The sequence below is a fragment of the Podarcis melisellensis genome (genome assembly GCF_964234715.1).
Source record: "Podarcis melisellensis genome assembly, chromosome: 10".
NCBI lineage: Eukaryota > Metazoa > Chordata > Lepidosauria > Squamata > Lacertidae > Podarcis > Podarcis melisellensis.
The window spans coordinates 57433203-57453127 of NC_138542.1; the positions used below are offsets into that span (position 1 = coordinate 57433203).

General features: G+C 45.1%; 1 protein-coding gene across 1 annotated transcript in view; it reads right to left on the bottom strand.

The window, feature by feature from the left end:
• Positions 1-4745: 4745 nt before the first annotated feature.
• The window catches only part of LOC309378639 (sodium- and chloride-dependent GABA transporter 1-like), a 48782-nt gene continuing 33602 nt past the window's right edge, over positions 4746-19925 (bottom strand). Inside the window, exons 12-15 of the mRNA XM_081927113.1 lie at positions 18449-18551; positions 18137-18237; positions 17403-17570; positions 4746-4954 (exon numbers count right to left, since the gene is read on the bottom strand). Of these exons, the coding sequence (XP_081783239.1) occupies positions 4850-4954; positions 17403-17570; positions 18137-18237; positions 18449-18551 (477 nt within the window). The 3' untranslated portion in view covers positions 4746-4849. The remainder of the gene's footprint in view (positions 4955-17402; positions 17571-18136; positions 18238-18448; positions 18552-19925) is intronic.

A 19925-nucleotide genomic window follows, 5' to 3' on the forward strand; every position in this document is an offset into this window, starting at 1 on the left:
TCTGCTAATATATGCACTTTAATGTGCAACTTTGCCTAATAAATGCATCTTTGCACATTAATTTCACTAATGCCTGTATTTTGGGATGCACTTTCCTCTAAAATATGCATTTTTCGTTTGGAGAGCAGTGTCGCAAAATTCAGAGAAATGCAATTTTCAAAGAATGGCTGCATTTTGGTTGACGTGGCAGTTCAGGAAGTGGAGGTTATGCAAAGCAGACGAATGCTTCCTTCATCCCTGCCTGGATGTCATTTGTACAGCCTTTACCTCAGCTCAAGGCATTTGGCAAGCACCCTCTCTTCTGTATTTCAAGGAACATTGAATTATATCTCTACAGGACATGATCACGCAATGCTGATGTAAAAAGCTCTGTGATGGTATAAACAAACAGCAGAAGCAAAGAGGAAAGGGGAGAATAACATTAGACAATATCAGATATTTTTATTCAGAGGCTTTTATACATAGAAACTCCTGCTTGTCGGCACCCTTGGAGTTATATTATTATACATTCCGCGTGGATGATAGTGAACTAAGGTTTCTTCATTCTGAGCACAAACATCAAAGGAGATTCACAGCTATCCCAGGTAATAGAAATGTGCTTTTATGGACCACTTTTCTCAACTTTGGCCGCGGAGCAGTGGGGGCAATAGGGGCTTTTGAGTTCAGAAAAAAGGTGCATAATGTGAGGTGACAGAGGTTTGTACAAATTATGCATTGTGTGAAGAAAGTGGATAGGAGTTTCTCTCCCTCTCTCATTAATGCTAGAACCTGGAGTATCCCTATGGAGCTGAAGGGCAGGAGATTCATGACAGACAGAAGTTTTCAAATGTCAGAAGTTGGCTGAACCTGTGAGTTCAGAGAGGCTTGTTTGGAGAAAGCTGGTGGTCATTTTCCCATCACTTAAGTCCAGAGTTTGTGGAGCAGAAGTGTGTGTGTGGGAACCGCATTCTATGCCTCACTGTGTGATTCTTGAGAGATGTGACTGTTCCAGGCTTCCATTTATTTTCCTCCACTTCTTCAGTTTCCCCTTCAGCCTCCAACTCTGCACAGGAGAGTCCGGAATGATGCTCAGATTACAGAAGACAAGAGTTCAGTCTCATCTCCATCTTTTCTGTACCGGAGTAGATAATGGCTTTGCCAGCAACACACAAAGCCTCTCCCACCATGCTGGGAACAATATTCTGTTTTATTGCACACATCTCCCCATGCTCTAGGCAGCTTACAGCAATTAAAAATGCAAAACCAACCACAAAAGCGAAAACAGTTTAAACGATTCAGCGAAAACACTGGAGAAAAGAAAACCAATCAATAAAACCAATCCTTTGAAAGTTGGTTTGCAATATCAACATGTCCCTGTTGCCCAAATGCTTTGCAAACTAAGCAGACTCCCTTTGACCTTCTTGCCTAAAGTGCATGAGAGATGGACACTGGCAAACTGCTTTGAGGCTACTGTTGGAAAGGCCCTGCTCCTCATGTCAGATGTTCTAACTTTACATCATGGGGGAAAATATGTTTTAAAAATAAAGGTATTTGAGGATCAACTTAACTGGCAGTAAGGGGATACAAGAAAGGATGTTCTTTGAGGAACAGATCGTGAATAATGGCACTTAAGGACAGAGCAGAGAAACTTTGCAATTATTGCTTTTTATGCATAATTTAACATTCTAAACTTTTGAACAATAATGAATGGATTAATCCAACCTTGAAAATATGCCTGCAAAATGGAGCCAGTGTAGCATTCTACTTAAAGTGTTGGATTTTGATGGATGAGGGTTTCAACCCTCACTCATCCATGAAGCTACTGGGTGGCCTTTGGCCAATCACTACCTCTCAGCTTTGGCCATGGTGGGTAACCTCGGGCCCAGGACCCATGTGTGCCCCACAGGCCTCACTCTCTGGCTTTCAACCCTCTCACCAGGCCCCACCCCTCAACAGACCTGTTCCATGCTCTCCCTGAGTGCCTACAGGGGGCATTTTGGCCCCTGGGGCAAATTTCAAAATGGCACCCCTCCCTTTTGCCTCTGGGTCAACCCACAACTGACAAGTGCTTCTGGAAGGAAATGAGACATTAGGACTGGAAAAGTTTGCCCACCCCTGACCCAGCCTGCTCCACAGAGAAATTGTGAGAATAAAATGGGGAGGAGATGGAACATGTATTCAGCCCTCAGCTCCTTGGAAGAAGGGTGGAATTAATATGTAGTAATGTTTTTAAAAGATTTAATACCTACGCTAGTCATAGGTGGCACACTGAGAGGTTGGGAGAAGGGGAAGCTCCTTCCCAATAGAGTAAACTCTCAGGGCTGCCCCGACCTTAAGTGATCCCTGGAGGCCCACCCCTTGCGGCAGCCGATTGGCTGCCGCTGTGGGTGGTGAATATTAATGAGCTGGGGGGAATCCCTGCTTCTCGTGGGGCTGACGCCAGCCCCGCGAGACTGTTGATGGGGGCGTGAGCCCGCAACCCCACCCCCTCTTTAGGTCGGGAGTGGCTTTCCCAATAGAGTAAACTCTCAACTTACCTGGGGGTTACATTCCAGGGATTGTGTCTAAAGACAAAATTGCGAATACTCAAAACACATTGAGTGAAATCGTGGGTGGAATTGCCAGAGTCTTTTCCCCAAAAAGCCCACACCCTTTCATATATATCTATATATCTATATCTATATCTATATCTATCTATAGCATATATATCACATATATATGTGCCAAACATTTGAAACTGAATGTGCACAAGTTAAGTGTGTGCAATTTGCAGACTTACTGTATACAAAGGCTCTTCTGCTGGGCTGCAATTTGTGCCACAATAAGAGAGCAGGCGACATGGGTGGCGCTGTGGGTTAAACCACAGAGCCTAGGATTTGCCGATCAGAAGGTCGGCGGTTCGAATCCCCTCAATGGGGTGAGCTCCCGTTACTCGGTCCCTGCTCCTGCCAACCTAGCAGTTCAAAAGCACGTCAAAGTGCAAGTAGATAAATAGGTACCGCTCCAGCGGGAAGGTAAACGGTGTTTCCGTGCACTGCTCTGGTTCTCCAGAAGCGGCTTAGTCATGCTGGCCACATGACCCGGAAGCTGTACGCCGGCTCCCTCAGCCACTAAAGCGAGTTGAGCGCCACAACCCCAGAGTCAGCCACGACTGGACCTAATAGTCAGGGGTCCCTTTACCTTTACCTTTAAGAGAGCAGGCAAGTGACTGGTTACAAGCCTGGAATCATCATGGGTTTAGTGGGTGTAGACAGCCCAGGTATAAAGCAGGAATGGATACCCTGCAGCCTTCCAGATGTGGTTAGACTCTATTCTCATCAAACCGAGCAAGAATGGCCAGTGGTCAGGGATGAGGGGAACTGTAGTCTGACAACATTTGGAGGTCCACAGATTAACCTGTTATAAAGGTTAATATCTCCTACAGCACTTCAGCTCAAAGCAATGGTTTAGGGGTCACCAACATGGCACCAAGTGTGCTCACCAGTTCTCAGTGAAATCCATAATACACGAGAGACTGTTTGCTGTTCCTGTTTAGTTTCTGTTTGCACTGGCTCAGCCTCTCCTATCTTGAACATGCCCACATTTCACTGGATGTGAAAACTGGACACCTTCCCCTCCCGTTCTGAACAGAGAAGAGGTGCAAAGAACTTTCTGTGAAAGAGTGTGGTGGTGACTGATGAAGATTGCTTTCTCCGCATTGATGGGGTGGAGGTGTGCCCACACAATTTTGTATTTTTGGCTCTTTTCCTGCTCTTCAGGATGTAGTAGCCACTTTGTGTTATGCCACCCTCCCACAGCAGACGTTGTGTTGTCTGGAACCCATGACACTTTCTCAAAATCCAAAATGTGCTCACTAGCTCAGAGAGGTTGGTGACCCTTAACCTCTCTAGCCTGGCAAATCATCTCCTCTGCACCATCGTGCATTCCATTCAGCTGCGTGGCAAGAGCAATTCATACCAATTTAGCACCACCTGCCAAAGTTAAAGGTGCTTCATGCTAAACAGCTGGGAGCTTAATCCGTAGTCGCAAATCGGCAGTTTTTATATGGTGGCAATAACAATCCACACTCACGGTTCCTTAAGTGCCTAAGAACCTTGGCACTGCACGAAGCAAAGTGAAAGTTAACATACCCGGTGCTTGCAGGCATTCTGCAGGCTGAATTCATACACAGAAGGCCACAGGGAATGAATAGAAAAGTTAGAAGGGAAAACTTAAGTGGGAAAAGCCCTGGAAGGGAAAGACTGCAAGTTGTTTAATTTTAAAAATACACACAGAGGGAGTCTGTATCACATGTTGGGTTGAGCATTCCACACATAAGGAGCACCCAAGGAAAATAGATAGAGATGGGAAGCAGTGGTTGGGTCCATGAGGTGAAACATCAAACAAATCCTGAAGCATGGAGAGACTGAGTCAGAACATGAAGCGCAGAAAGGAAGATCATATTGTTGACCAGTGGAGAATAACTGGGGCAGCATTTAAGGAAGAAAGCTTTTAAGAAAATCACAAACAGGGTCCCTTGAGAGCCAACATTAAAGCTGTGGAGAAGAGGAAGGCGATTCCTCTCGGGAGGTCACATAAGGAAGGGAATCACCAAGGGGCAAAGTGATGCCTGCACATTGTCCTTGAGGATGTGGGATATGAAATCACTCAAAGGATGCAGAAAACGGCTTTTCCAATAAGGCTCTTTTCTTTTCTTTTCTTTTCTTTCTTTCTGTCAATGGCAGAGATGTGAATGGTGCCTTGGGTTCCAAGATGGAAAAAAGTGGGGCAAAAATATATAAAAGTGCTAAAAAGAGTACGAGCAGCGTCAAAGTAGGTCAAAGGGCAGAGAGTGAGCAGCTGCAGGCCACAGTAAGGTTTCCTTCTCCACCTACACTGGAGCTTCAGAGACACTTCCACTTAGTGAAGTATTTGGCCGCAGTCCATTGTGCTGAACGTCTGTGTCTTGTGTCGGCTGGGTCATCAGTTGGAAGCGCTGGCCAAAGGATAGGCGAAGATTACCAAAACAAAGACAATACAAACAACCTTAGCAAGAACAAGGGACAGAAATGGATACATCTTCCCTTGTGTTACACATCCTGCACTACACTAAATCTACTACGGTGCTCTTGGGCCATTTATCAAATTCCACACCTTGTTATAGTCAGAGGTGGATTTAGGGCAGAGCGAATGGTTTGCTGACACAGAGTGCAGGGGCCAAGCGAATACCTTCCTGTCTCCTTCCCAAAGCCTAGTTAACCTTGTCCAGCTTTAGGAAGAAGGGTTTGGGACCCTACCAGAGCCTCACGCCTTCTTCCCAAAGCCTGGTCCTCGCTTACCTGACTTTGGGCTGGAGGGGGCGTAAAATGTCGAGCTTGCGCGGGATGCCATGTTACCAAGCTATAGACTCTTGAGCTAGAGTAGGAAACATGGTACTCTTTGGATGTTTTGTCCATGCTGGCTGGAGACGATTATAACCCACAGCATATGGGGGGGCACCAATTTGCCTACCCCTTGCTCTATCTGGTTAATCGATGGTGGTCGATATCAAAACTCAACTTTAGTGCATATTAGAAAGTTGAAAAATAAAGCAACACAGACACTCCAATATCAATAAAGGTGCAAATTTTGGAAGTGCCCATTGGGCTTAGGCCCTACTCTAACCAACTTAGGTTGAAGCCAGGGACAGAACATAGAGGTTGAACCTTCGATTTGATGCAGGAGCAAGTCACATAATTGGGATGCAGCATAGAAGATGAGCCAGAACACAAGGCGGGGATACAGAGCATGTGTAGCCAAAGTGGTGCCCTCCAAATGCTGCACCCATAATCTCTGACTATAGCCCATGCTGGCTAGGGATGATGGGAGTTGTAGTCCAGCAACATATGGAGGGCATTGTGTTGGCTACCCCAGTCTACAGCCAACACGCGGCCGGGGGAGTAGAGTTATGGGCACACACCCACTGAGTGTTCCTGTGTGTGGGCTCACAGGATCTCCACATTTCAGGTGCAACGTTTGTGAAAGGCCTACATGTGCAAAGGTAATTGCATGAAGTCCAACTTGTCCAGTGTTCCATGCCTTGTAGTTGTTTCCCATATTTTATGTGGCTAAATGACCATTTAGCCACATAAAATATGGGAAACAACTACAAGGCATGGAACACTGGACTGCATGTGCCTCAACCCTAAGTAAGTGTGATAGCCGTCTCTGTATTAATTGAAGCTTAATCCAAATGTGATCCTGGTTAGGAAAGGGACCGATCTGAGAACAGGAGTTCTACCTTCTTTGTATGGGGTAGCGCTCTCCTGAAAAACCCAATTTTGTTCCTTGGTGCTCATGTAGCACGTACTTTTGCCCACCTTCAAGTACCAGCTGCACTCATTTTGAGGAAGATCAGACTTGCCCATGGTGAAGCATTCCTTAGTTACATCCAGACCAGATTACTGCAATGTACTTTACATGGGGGCCGCCTTTAAAGATTCTCTGGAAACTTCTGCTGGTTCAGAATATGGCACCAGGGGAGGGGGTTGACAGGGTAGATTGTCCTTGGGGACATAACACCATTTTCCCATCAGTCTCTGGTTTGTTTCTGGAGCACCATTCAAGATGCTGATTATCATATTTATAGCTATGGAGGTTTTGGACCTAGGATATCTAAAGGATTGTCTCCATCCATCCATCCCTCCATCCATCCATCCATTTCTAACAGCATTCATCAGGCTGATCTCAGGGCAGAGTATAGTACCACCAATTCCAACCAAAACAATCCAGATAAAATAGCAAGTCCTTAAACCACAGCTTTCCTGCCACTAACTATGGTCTGCAGGGATGTCCTAACTGGGTGGGTCATGATCTTCTTGCTTGCCATGCCTGGATTTGAGACTCCCAAACTCAGAAGGTCTGCTGGACCCTTTCCCACCACGTAAATAAGGCAGGTTTCCCCCCCCCCCAAGCAGGCATTTGACATGCCAGACCAGCGGAATTTTGGTGCAATGACCAGTTAAATTATTTTTATGTGCCTGCCTTTGCTTTTAATGGTTTCCTTTGCTGCTTTCCCTTTGATGGATGACTCGTGGTTGTTTTGAACACTGTGTCTGCACTGGAAGAGGAGGGTGTAGATCCCTCCAAATTAATGAATTAAATCTCATGCATGGAAGCCCGGCCATCCTATACAGTAGGTGAAGGTTTGCCCAGTCGATGGGGCAGGCGGCTGCGATCTCTTTCTCACCCCACGGATTGGAAGAACTTGCCCCTACTGTCTCAGCACTGTTATGCAGAGATGTTCTTGAACGAGGCAGGGATGTGGTGCCTTCAGGAGAGAGAGAGAAGCCCTCTGTTTCCAAATCAGAAGGCAGCTGAAATGCCTTTTCCTGGATGAGGTCTAGAAAGCATTTAGCCTAGCATTTCTACCATTGGGTCTGTGTGTGTGTGTGTGTGTGTGTGTGTGTGTGTACCTCTTTACATTTATGCTCAGTAGGACTGAAATGGCCTATAATCTTTCCTGTCTGTCAGAACCACTTTATTCTGCACCAACATCTAATTTCCCTCCGAGCCTCAGCTCCATTACAAACTAATCCAGGATCATTGCAGACAAGAGGCCACAACATCGCACGCAAATCTCCCTGCTGCCACCTGCTGTTTGCTGCCACGGCAGCGGAGAACGGAGGGAGGAAAGTGGGCATTGATTGTAGGCTGAACTTCCTATAAAAATAGCATCCTGCTGTGCTGTGTAGGAGGGTCAGAGTGCACAGGGGGAAAGAAGGATCCCACACTTCACATTCTAAGTGTTTTACTTGAGCAAAATGCATAGATGTTGTCAGGGAACTGCCATCGGCTCAGGGGGGAGAGGGGAAAAGCCGGATGGATGACAGAGAGCCCCCAAAGATCGTGGGAAGCAGCTCCTCCTTAGCTGAGGAGAGTAACCACACCTCCAGTGGAGAGGAGCTTCAGGGCTCGGAGGAGGCGAGGCGGTGTCAGGACACCTTGCCTGGGCAAAGCGGGGAGGAGAGAGGCCCTCCGTTACCCACACCCTCCTTGCGCAGTAAGGTTTCGCACTGAGAGGGGAGGCGCAGACTGGGCGTCAAGAAACTACTTTGCTGGGGAAGGTTTAAGGACCGCCCACTCATGGATTCTGCCAGTGAATGAGCCAGCCACGGGAGAGTGGCGCTCTGCACAGATAAAGTTTATTTTGGCATCAAAAGCAAGGCTTCACAGCAGAGCAGGGAGGCATTTGCCTGCTTGCTCTCAAGCAACCCCTTGGAACCCTAACAGATATGAACCTTTAAAAAAATCCTTTTTCAACTGGCCTTTTAAGAGGGGTGTGTGTGTGTGTGTGTGTGTGTGTGTGTGTGTGTGTGTGTATTCTAGTCTGCATCTGTATCGGATTTGTAATTGTTTTTCTCTATATTATCAATGTTGATATTTTTTACTATTAAATAACTTTGAGATATTTCATTGGAAGAGACTCGTTTAATGAATGAATGATGCAGGAAGAGGACATCAAATAAGGATTTGGAATAATTCCATACAATACCTTTCCCATCACAAAGAATAGCCTACTCTTTTGCCCCCACGATTTCCACTGCATTTCATCTCATGCACAACCCTGAATATGACGCATAATATTAATTTTTGGCTTTTAAGTCACTTGCAGGCCTGGCCCTACCATTAGGCAGAGTGAGGCAGCTGACTCAGGTGGCAGGTGCTGGGGGGCAGCAGAAATGGCAAGATATTGGAGATGTGCGCTGCATGGCCTGCGCTGTGTCCCCCTAAGGTAGTTTGCTGCCCTCAGCTGCAATTGAAGAGGCAGTCATGTTAAGAGTGCTAAGAATTTTGCTAGAATTGGAGAGGGAGGGTATCTTCAGGCAGCAAAATGTTGTGGGCTGGCCCTGATTGCTTGTGCCTCTGCAGTCCTATTGTTTAAAATTTGCCCAGGACACACTTTGTACTTGTCAACTATTATTTTATTTTTGGCCTCTGCCAATCCTTTGCCCTTCAACAGAAATTATATTCTAAGCACAGCCATGAAAACCTCCCTCAATTTACTCCTCATCTGCTTTTTATCACCAATTAATTGAGGGTGCTAATTTGGGCTTAACTTTGGATTTCATGGTTTTAACCTTCTTGCAAAATATGGTTTCTGCATTGCACACAATAAGCCAAGGAATTTTTCCTCTTGTTTTCCTCCTAGGAGTCAGTTCATTTGTTATCTGGATCCCGCCTTTGAACGCAGCATGAGATCAATAATGCGTCCCATAGTTGTGCAAATGTTCTTCTAACTAAAGACGCCAGTGAAACTTGCTTGGCCTGGATGTGGAAGTATGCAGTGCTCAGTAATTCCTGGCTTATCCTGTCCTTCACAAAAACAACACAACCCTGTTCCCTTCACTGACCAAGCTGTGGCAGAAGTGGGATTGGCACTCTGGCCACAGAAAGAGGGAAATTTCTCTTTCCTTTCATCTTGCGGCCAAAGAAAAATACTGCTTGTCCTTTGAAAATGTAATTTCCCCAAGCACTAGAGCAGGCATAGGCAAATTTGGCCGTCCAGCTGTTTGGGGACTACAATTCCCATCATCCCTAGCTAACAGGACCAGTGGTCAGGGATGATGGGAGTTGTAGTCCCAAAACATCTGGAGGGCCGAGTTTGCCTATGCCTGGACTAGAGGATCCTTCCGATGTCCTTTGTATTATACATTCATTGTGATTTGTGCTGATGTTGCTATCTGGGAGGGAGTGTCACATGGGACCCCCACTTTCGACACTGTTTGCACACTGTCACACTGCTTCATTTACAGCCACTGCACATCCTGTAACCTTCAGCTGAAATCCAATAATTTTGGCCCCACTTTTGCATCACTGTAGCACCTCTGCACAGCAGTCCTGTGGTAGCATTGGGGAAACATCGGAGAACAAAACTCAAGCAGAGTAAACCCACTGTTAACGCACTATTATTGTGTCAAGAACATATTGCAGAAGACACCAGTAAAAGCGAACCAAGCTGGAGGGGCCCTAACATCACATCTAATGTTGGCTTGGAAAATAAGCCAACCTATTTTCATTAACTTGGAAAAGTAGGTAGACTCCCCACCGCAAACCAACCTGACATGAGTTAGAGCAGTGTTTCCCAAACTTGGATCTCCAGATGTTTTTGGACTACAACTCCCATCACCCCTAGCTAGCAAGAGCAGTGGTCAGGGATGATGGGAATTGTAGTCCAAAAGAGACAGTGGAAGAAGATTGGAAGAAATTTAAGGACTATCTTAACAATTATTATAAGATTAAAGAATGCTAGATTGACATGGATTTAAAAATATTGGTTTTCAGAGACATTAGAGTAAGAAAAGGAATGGAATTAATAAGAAACTTTTGGGAAATAAGGGAATGGAGTTGCTGATGGGATAATGAAACTAGAATACAAAACGGTGAGGTATGAGGAAGTCGGGGAAATAAGGTTGAGAAAATAAGTTTTGAAATTATACTTGTTTTTTGTTTGTGTTTGTTTTTATTGTAGTTGTTTTGTATTTGTATGTTCTTAATGGAAAATTTAATAAATATTACTTTAAAAAAAAACAACAAAAGCAGCTGGAGAAGTTTGGGAAACACTGAGTTAGAGTGAGGAGTGGCTCACCTCTACTGCCGCTTGCAGCAAGATAGCAAACAGCAGCAACAGATCTCCCTGAACTTGCAGCAGAGATAGAGGGAAAATTTGTTTGGTTTGCATTTTAACTAATTTGCACCTCCTGAGGCTATAATGAAAACACAGCAAAAAAATGTGCCGTCCTCTCCAATTTGTGATGCAGCCCTTCAGCCAAAAAGTGTGCACAGAAATGCACAAATTTGTGAAAGGTAGCATGCCAAAATTGCATAATATTAGGGGAAAGCCACTTGCAAAAATTGGACAAAACTGCATACAAAAATGTACATATTGAGAGAAATGCACACAAAAATGCAGATTTAAAAACAAACAAACCATTAATTGGGGCAAACTGAATTTAAGGTCAGAAAAATGAAAAACGGAGGAGATACTGAAATTGACAGCTTCGCCAGTCCCTACCTTGTGAAATTGACTTTGATAGGGAAGGATTTTTTATGATCAGGCTCAGCTCTATATTTCATTCTGAACACAACTGTGGAGGGTCATGCAATATATGAGCACATACCCTCCAACTTTCCTCGTATTAAAATAGGGACATTCTATTCTACATCAGTGTCTGTCCCCCCCGAACCCCTTATATAAGGGGGTACCTTGGATTACAGACACTTCAGGTTACAGACGCTTCAGGTTACAGACTCCACTAACCCAGAAATAGTACCTCGGGTGAAGAACTTTGCTTCAGGATGAGAACAGAAATCGTGCGGCGGCGGCAGCAGGAGGCCCCATTAGCTAAAGTGGGACCTCAGGTTAAGAACAGTTTCAGGTTAAGAACGGACCTCTGGAATGAATTAAGTTCTTAACCCAAGGTACCACTGTACTTGGACTGCTGGGGAAAGACTGGGTCTGGCTGTGATGCCCCAACAGCTGTTGCCAAGAGGAGTATGTAACAATACCGTGCCAGCAACTGTCTTGGTTATATGCAGGAGCCTTAGATGATATATGGTAAAACTGCAAGGCATCAGAGGAGGCACCCATGCCAGATGTTTACAAGGTGGCACTTTAGCACCAGCAACGTAGTCTCCATGGTCAGCAGCTATAAGCACCTTTTTGCACCTGTGCAAGCTGGGCTCCCTTAGGCCCCTCCTGCCGTCACCATCACCATACTCTGATGTGCTGAGCAGTACTGGCTGGCCGAGCTGAGGAGCGTAGCAGCAGCAGCAGCAACTGGTCTCCTCCTCTTCCTCCTCCTCCCCTTGCTGCAGGTCCCACTGTGCTACCATGAAGGGCCAGGCTGCCTCCTCGTCCTCGTCCCTCCCCCCTTCCTCGCTCCCTTTCCCCACTTGCAGAATTCAGGATTCTGCACGGCATAAGGAGAAGCTGTGATGGCTTAAGGGTTTTCATGGTGGTCCCACCATTTTCAGGGCAGTTGGAGACTATGCGAACATGGATCCAGAAGCAGTTGCTTGTCTGAAAACTGTAAGAGCAAGGAACTGCCTTTTTTTTTTTTTTGCTTTGTTTCTCCCGAGCCTAAAAAAGCTATTTTTAAAGTACCAATAACCTTGAAGCTAACTAGTTTCCCTCTTTGTGAAAGCATGAAATTTTGACTTGAGGTGCTAGTTTGAAAAATAATGCTCTATCTGTTCTCCAGGGGATTTGTATTCAAGCCTATCTTTGTTAGGATCAAGCAGATTTATTTCATTATCCAGGCAGTCTGCTGGAAAGGCCACAAGCCTGATTAACCCCAACCCTTTGCCTATCTTTCTTCTAGACACACTTATTTATTGTCCTCACATAAGATCAGCCTGACCTCGCCAACTAGCCTCAGCCCTGCAGTAATAGTGTTTTTGCTCTGATATGGACCAAATTATGCAAAATGAATAGGGAGAACTGTACAAAGAGAGAAGAGCAATTCCTATCAAAGCTTCTTTCAACTGCACAGAGCGATCTTTTCCCTATTTCTTCTAACGTCTGGGCACAATAAATGGAGGTATTGCATTGCTGTAACTATTCAGCTCCACAGGACAGGTGCAAAGAGTCCAAGGAAGCTTTCTCTTTGGAGGGCAGCAGCTGCCTTTCGGTTGAATGGGTCTCCAATTAGATTTACAGCTAGGAAGGATTTTTCTCATAGTTGACTGCTTTCCTCCACTTTCCCCTGTATTCTTCAGCTTGGCTCATACCTCGTTTCTGTTCCCTAGTTGGGATTCCCCAGAGCTACTTCAGGGCTGATTTTAGGGCGATTTGTGAGGGAAAACAATATGCTCTCAGCCAACCCCCTCCTCCTGTCTTGGAAACCACTGTCCACTTGCTTGCCCTTGTCCTCTGTGCCCAATCAACACATGCAGGCGCAATCTCAGATTGCTTGGGAAGGACCCAGGTGAGGAGAGGACATAGACAGCTGTGGGAACACCTTCAGTCTTCACAAATGGCCTCATAGGGGCAAGACCAACCGAAAAAGAGTTGCTGCCTTCATCAGGCCTCCTGTGCAGACCTCTTCTAAAGAAGAGTTAACTTCATCTACTTTGTGTGATTTACTGCTGGCTCGCTCATGACACCCTGACTGCTTTCCTAACCAAGATGTACTTGTGGAACATTTTGGTTTCAGTTTGGAGACACTGTCAGACAATGGCCACCTTGCATCTGCTTTACTATCACTAATCTCTTTATGAGTTTTGGAGGTGGGGGGGGGAGGGCAAAACTCAGGAGCTGAATATCTAGTTTGCCAGCTGAATGTCCCCAGTTCAATTTCTGGCACCTCGATCAAAATAGCCCCTGCTGCAGGGATGAAGGAGAAATATGATTCAGTTCGTCAAGTTAAGCCAAATTAACCAGAAGTAACATAACCCCCTGGCTAAATTTGGCATAAACAAAGCACTGATTGGAATCTGGTTTTGTATCAACAGTCTCTCTCTCTCTCTCTCTCTCTCTCTCTACAACCACCACCTCACATGTGAATGCAAGATGCAGCAGTTGAGGAAATATATGGATCTTGACACTATTGTGTTTGGAATTCATCTTTCCTCTCGGCTGGTGAAAGGTAAATCAAAGTTAAGCAGAATTGTATTAAATTATTCTCTCAGCAGGATGTAGATGATGGAGTCAAGATGAAGGTGTCTAAATTTAGGGACAGTGTCTTTGAATCCTGAAAATTTGTTTGGTTTTGGGGGGGTTTTATATATAATAATTACTGGAGAGTTTGATATGAGAGGCAAGAATACCATTTCATCATTACCCTGGGAGAAAGGAGTACCAAAAGCCCCACAAGACAGCAAGAAAACTATGTAACTGTTATCAAGTCTTCATTCTTTTTCTTGGATTGCCTGACGTTGTACCCTAAAATGTGTAAAGGTGACCTAAACCTAGAATTTCCCTGAAATATTCTCAAAGTCAGATTTGTAATGGAAATGGAACGTAATAGAAATGGTGATGTGAAAAAAGAGAGGGAAGATTACTGTTAACTAGGGTTGGGGGATTTTTTTCAGCTTGAGGGCAACATTCTGGGGGCCGCAAAGCAGTGGTGGTGGTGGGATAGAGGCAAAAGTGGGCAGAGCAGCAGATGCAGCCTACATTGCAGCCACACAGAAGTCAGAGATGCTCACATCCTTTCTTTGCATCCCCACTCCATCTAGATGAGCAAGAAGCATGATCAGAGTTCAAGAACAAATTCCAGCCACGCAAAAACGCTCAAGGGCAACACAGAGCAGGGTTCATGAGGCATGTGGCCCACAGAGTGGGTGTGGCCTGGGAAGAGTCCTAAGGACCAGATAGACAGGCGTGAAGGGCTGCATTTGGCCCCAAGGCCTGAGGTTCCCCACCCTTCTTGGAGTAACTGGATGTAAGAAGGGGTTGATTTCCTTCATAAGCACAAATCACCCCCTGGATGGGCTAATCACAGGTGCAGGGTCAGTCAATCTGGTTGTTATGGTAATGGCCCAGTGCCCCGACTATATCTGTGATTAATGTATGCCAGTTTCCAGGAGTCTGCAGTTGTCTATCTGTTAGTCCGTGTTACTTATCTGGTATTACGTCTTGAATTGCTGAAGGTATTTAGAGTAATATTTGTATAAAAGGTAAAGGGACCCCTGACCATTAGGTCCAGTCGTGGCCGACTCTGGGGCGCTCATCTCACTTTATTGGCCGAGGGAGCCGGCGTACAGCTTCTGGGTCATGTGGCCAGCATGACTAAGCCGCTTATGGCAAACCAGAGCAGCTCACAGAAACGGCGTTTACATATCTGTATAAATCTGCATCTGCAGAAGCCTACAAGCGCGCGCTCTCTCTCTCTCTCTCTCTCTCTGTGTGTGTGTGTGTGTATATATATATATATATATATATATATATGAGCATCTTGAGAGATGAATGCAGGGTCTGCGTTGGTTCATGTGTGGAGAGGCAGTCCTTGAGGTATTGGAATCATGAGTCCCATAAGGCTCTATAGGTTAAAACCAGCACCATGAGTCACAGAATCATAGACTTATAGAGTTATAAGATGCCCTGAGGATCTTCTAGTCCAACCTCCTGCAATGCAGAAATCTCAACTAAAGCATCCATGACAGATGGCCATCCAACCTCTGCTTAAAAACTTCCAAGGAAGGGGAGTCCACCACCTTTCATGAAAGTCTGGTCTACTGTCGAACAGAAACTATTGAGAAGCCAGTGCAGTCATGCCAGAATTGGTGTTCTATGCTCAGACTACCTTGTCTTGGTCAACAATTTGTCCAGTTGCAGTATCTGAACTGCCTTCAGATACAGCCCAACATAGAAGTTATCTGAGTGTAGGCAACAGAAGCTGTCCTATCCAGATAGGGGTACTGAAGCTGATGGAATGCACTCTGTGCTGTAGAGGCCACTTGGGCCTCAAGCAACAATAATGGGTTGAGAACTACCCACAAGCCATGTACCTTCCCCTTCAGGGGGAGGTCAACCCCATCTGGAAGAGGTTGACCCCACCTATGCAATCAAAGAAACCACTCACTAACAGTGCCTCATTCTTATCTGGGTTGAGCTTCAGCTTACTGGCTCTCCTCTGGTCCATTGCTGAGAGAAGACATTGATCTAGCACATCCACTGCCTCACCTGCAGATGTGAAGAAGAATTAGAGCTGTGTGTCATCAGCATATTGCTGACAGCATACTCCAAAACTCCAGATGACTCTGCTCAGCAGTTTCATGTGGATGCTTTAACCAAATGTGTGTATACCTGGCCATACTGAGTTAATTTATTGGCCCATCTGCTTCCATTCCTGTAGCTAGCAGGTTGTGGTTTACCAAGGTCTCAAACAGACATCTTTCCTGGTCCTGCCACTTTTAAAAACAGAGGCAAGGATTTTTAAAGGAAAAGGGAGAAAAAAAGATCCTCTGGATAAGGAATTCTGTTTTTGATTTACTAAATTTGACTTGTGCACAGTACAAACATGGAAGTAGCAAATATATAGCCTGAGCATCATTTCCCCCAACAACAAATGAATTTTCATTGAGTTCTGGGCCATTCAGAGTATATGAGCCAAGCATGATGAAGGTTAAGAAATGATGTCTATCAGCCTGCAACAGAGTGCAATCAGTAGCCTAAAGGTCAGACATTCATAACACATACAATCCTCTGAGCCACTTAATCCTCCAAGAAGGAAGGGCTTTCTATTGGATAACGGGAGGTCTTTGCCAAAATCAGAAAGAAGCTTAAAGAATAGCTTTGAGGATATGAAGAGGGATGATGGATGATGAGGATAAAATGTGTCTGAGAAGGTCTGAGTCTAAAGAGCCATGCTGCATTATCAGCACATGTTTATCTGAACTTTCTAGGCTGCAAAAGCTAGTGTAAGATAATGGCTGAAAGTTGTTGTTCTAACAACAAATCTTAAGATCAATTCTCACTCTCACTGTGAACTCACACAATAACCTTATTATTTCATACCAAGCACGCTATCTGCAATAAGTGTACAATAATATTGATCTACCTTAAAGGGTTGTAAATATTTCAGAGACATTATTATCACTGTAATATCACAATCAATGGGAAGCTCTTTGAAAGCTGAGAAAGAACAGTAGAAACCTAAAGTCAGTTTTTTCCAATATAAATCTGCTGCACAAATGAACTCGTTGAAGGTGAGTTCAGTTGCTGTTGTCTGCAAAGGTCAGGTGTCTAGCTACCAGTGAGAGGGCCTTTTCTGGGGTTGTATTCCAACTATGGAACTCCCTCCCCAGAGAGATCTGCCTGGCACTTTCATTATTATCCTTTAGGCTGTGAATGAGGACCTAAGGCCCTCCAGATGACATTGGACTTTCATGAGCCCCAGGCAGCATGGGCAGAAGTCAGGAACGATGGAAGTCAGATTCCAAAAACATCTTGATGGCCACAGGTCCCCCATTCTTGCTCTAGATGCCAGGCAAAGTCTGTCCTGTTCAGCAGAGTTTCTGTAAGTTAATGGCTGCTGCTTTCATTGTTATTTATTACACTACGCTTCCAGATTTGATGTCCTTGTTTCCCTGGTTTGCTCAGTGGTTTGGGCTTAGTGTTTCTGCTGGATTTCTTAATTGCCACTTTTAAGAATAAATAAGTGCTTTTATCCTGCTTTTTGCTTTTATTTTGCAATGGTTGTTTTGTTTTTATGAAAATGTGTTTATGCTCTTTTGCTCAACCTCCTTGAAAGGCATGTGTTTGACAGAAAGGGAGCACATAAAGCCCATAAATAGACAGATAGCATTTCCATACTGTCCAACAACAAATACATCATGCTGAGTTTGCTGGTGGTGTGTCTCTGCACCTGAGTCACTGCTGTGGTGAAATGGCTGTTTGTTTTGCTCCAATGAAGTCTCCACTCAACACCAAGGAAAGTGGCAATACAATTTGCCCTTACCTGTTGGACCGTTCCCTTTGTAGTGAAGAAGAAGTACAGCATATATCCTGGGATCAAGATCATAGATGACAAAGCCATGGTCCAGCCAATCCCTTGGCCCCAAGCAGGATAAACGTATTTCCCTAGACTCAGGGGAGTCATTTCAAACACACTGAAGAAGAAAACGCCCTGAACAAAGAGAAGAAGAAAATGTTGCAGCTCAGCAACAGCACAGAAAGCAACAGACTTGTTTGAGGATGCTGACCTTTCTTCTAGACCAGACTATGCCAACCTGATGTTTTGAACTACAACTGTCATCAGAGGTAGTCCAAAATGTCTAAAGGGCACCAACGTAGCAAAAACTGGTCTAGACTCTCCATAGATGACTTCTCCACTGCCCTCAGCCCAGGGAGCTACTCTCAACATGCCCCAGGGGTGGCTGTGTAATAGCACCCATCCAATCTCCTTTCAGTGTAACTTGTGCAGTTCATTAAACAAGTTCACAGAGGATAAGAATATTAGTAGTCACATTTCAGATGTAGACAAAGGACCAGCTAGCTCTATCTAAAGGCTAAGGCCCCCTTCCTACACCCCATAGTTCTTAGCCAGTTCAATCACTGCTGCAGCTGTTGTTGTTTTAAAAGGAAACACAAATGAAGGACTAATGACACCGACACTTACTATCTTGTCTAGTTTGGCCCTTTAAAAAGAGACCACAGACCTGGAAATGAGATTCTTAGGTTTGACCATCTTACCAAGCAGACAAGTGGAGTGAAGAAGGCCCAGCAGAGCTTCCACCATCCACAGGGCTTATAACCAATCATCTCTTCAATGTTACTGTAAAATCTATTCACACCTGAAATCAGAAATATCTGTTAAGCGGATGGAAGGAGAGGTGTACTTTGGATTCAGATGAATCCCTAAGGTGATTGTTGCCACTTTTGGTGGTACAGAAATTGTGTGAGCAGACAGTCAGGTGAACAAGCTGGCCCAGCACAAAGTGCCATGGAAACCCAATCCTGACCCTGATGGAGTTTGCAAAGAGGGGCCAGCTTTCACTTACTTACCATAACACCAAGAGATGGAGATGGTCTCGAAGAAGACAAGGAAGAGCAGGCACATGCCACTGGCTGAGTAATAATCAAACAGCTTGAAAACATAGATGCCACCCTGTGGGGACACAATACGAGCCCTTAATGCACTTAGAGAGCAAGCAAAGCAAATGAAATTATAAGAATTTCATTTGAAAGGAGGTTTTTGCCTGGAGCTTCGCAATACTGTCTCATGTGCAGGTTTGACGGTTAAGAACAACATTGCAGGACAGAAGTTGTGCATGTTTTTCTTTCATTTATTTAAAAATGGAAATACTAGGCTTGTATTGCAAAATAGGAGAGCAATCAGGGCTGGGACCTCACCATGTGAGAAGGATGCCGCCAGCATTGACTCCTTTGGCATGATCCTGATGAAAACCCACCCCAAGCTCCTCCTCCTCCTCCTCCTCCTCCTCCTCCTCTTCTTCTTCTTCTTCTTAAAATTTGCATACTGCCCTATACCCACAGGAGCATGCTATAGGGAAGAAAGGGTGGAATCCCTCACTCCTTCTATGGCATGGTCTTGATCCTTGATCTGGGCTCTCCCTAGACATGCCATTTTGTCTGAAAAAAATGAAACCCATCAAATGCAACCACACATTTCTGGTATCTTCGTTTTACTCCAGTCTTCATAGATTTCCACAAAGACCTCTGGGATGGTAGTTTGACCAGGGTAGTGAGATTATAGGGCTGCCCACTGGCCCGAATAAAAGGCCCATGTCGCCTCTTTTACAGACATCAGCTGTGCACTGGTCTTTTCCAGTGTTTTCTACATGATTATGGTATTTACTGGGATGGAGAGCTAGAGACCCACTCTTTTTGCAGGGTCTTTGGCTCAACCCTCCTTTCCAATTTTGGCTTTATATGTTGCTGTAACTGCAGTTGTCCCAATCAGTCCCTTGTGACCTTTGCCTTTCTCTTCTTCTTTCTGTTTTCTCCATTGCAGTGCACTGGAAGGCTGAATGACCTGCCTCCTAAGAGTAACTTTGAAGCAAGCGCGAGACCAACCTGGCCCTGTTGTTGTTTAGTCGTGTCAGCTCTTTGTGACTCATGAACCAGAGCACGCCAGGCACTTCCACTGCCTCCCGCAGTTTGGTCAGACTCATGTTTGTGGCTTCGAGAACACTATCCAACCATCTCATCCTCTGTCGTCCCCTTCTCCTTGTGCCCTCCATCTTTCCCAACATCAGGGTCTTTTCCAGGGAGTCTTCTCTTCTCATGAGGTGGCCAAAGTATTAGAGCCTCAGCTTCAGGATCTGTCCTTCCAGTGAGCCCTCAGGGTTGATTTCCTTAAGAATGGATGCGTTTGATCTTTTTGCAGTCCATGGGACTCTCAGGAGTCTCCTCCAGCACCATAATTCAAAAGTATCAATTCTTCGGCCATCAGCCTTCTTTATGGTCCAGCTCTCACTTCCATACATCACTACTGGGGAAACCATAGCTTTAACTATAC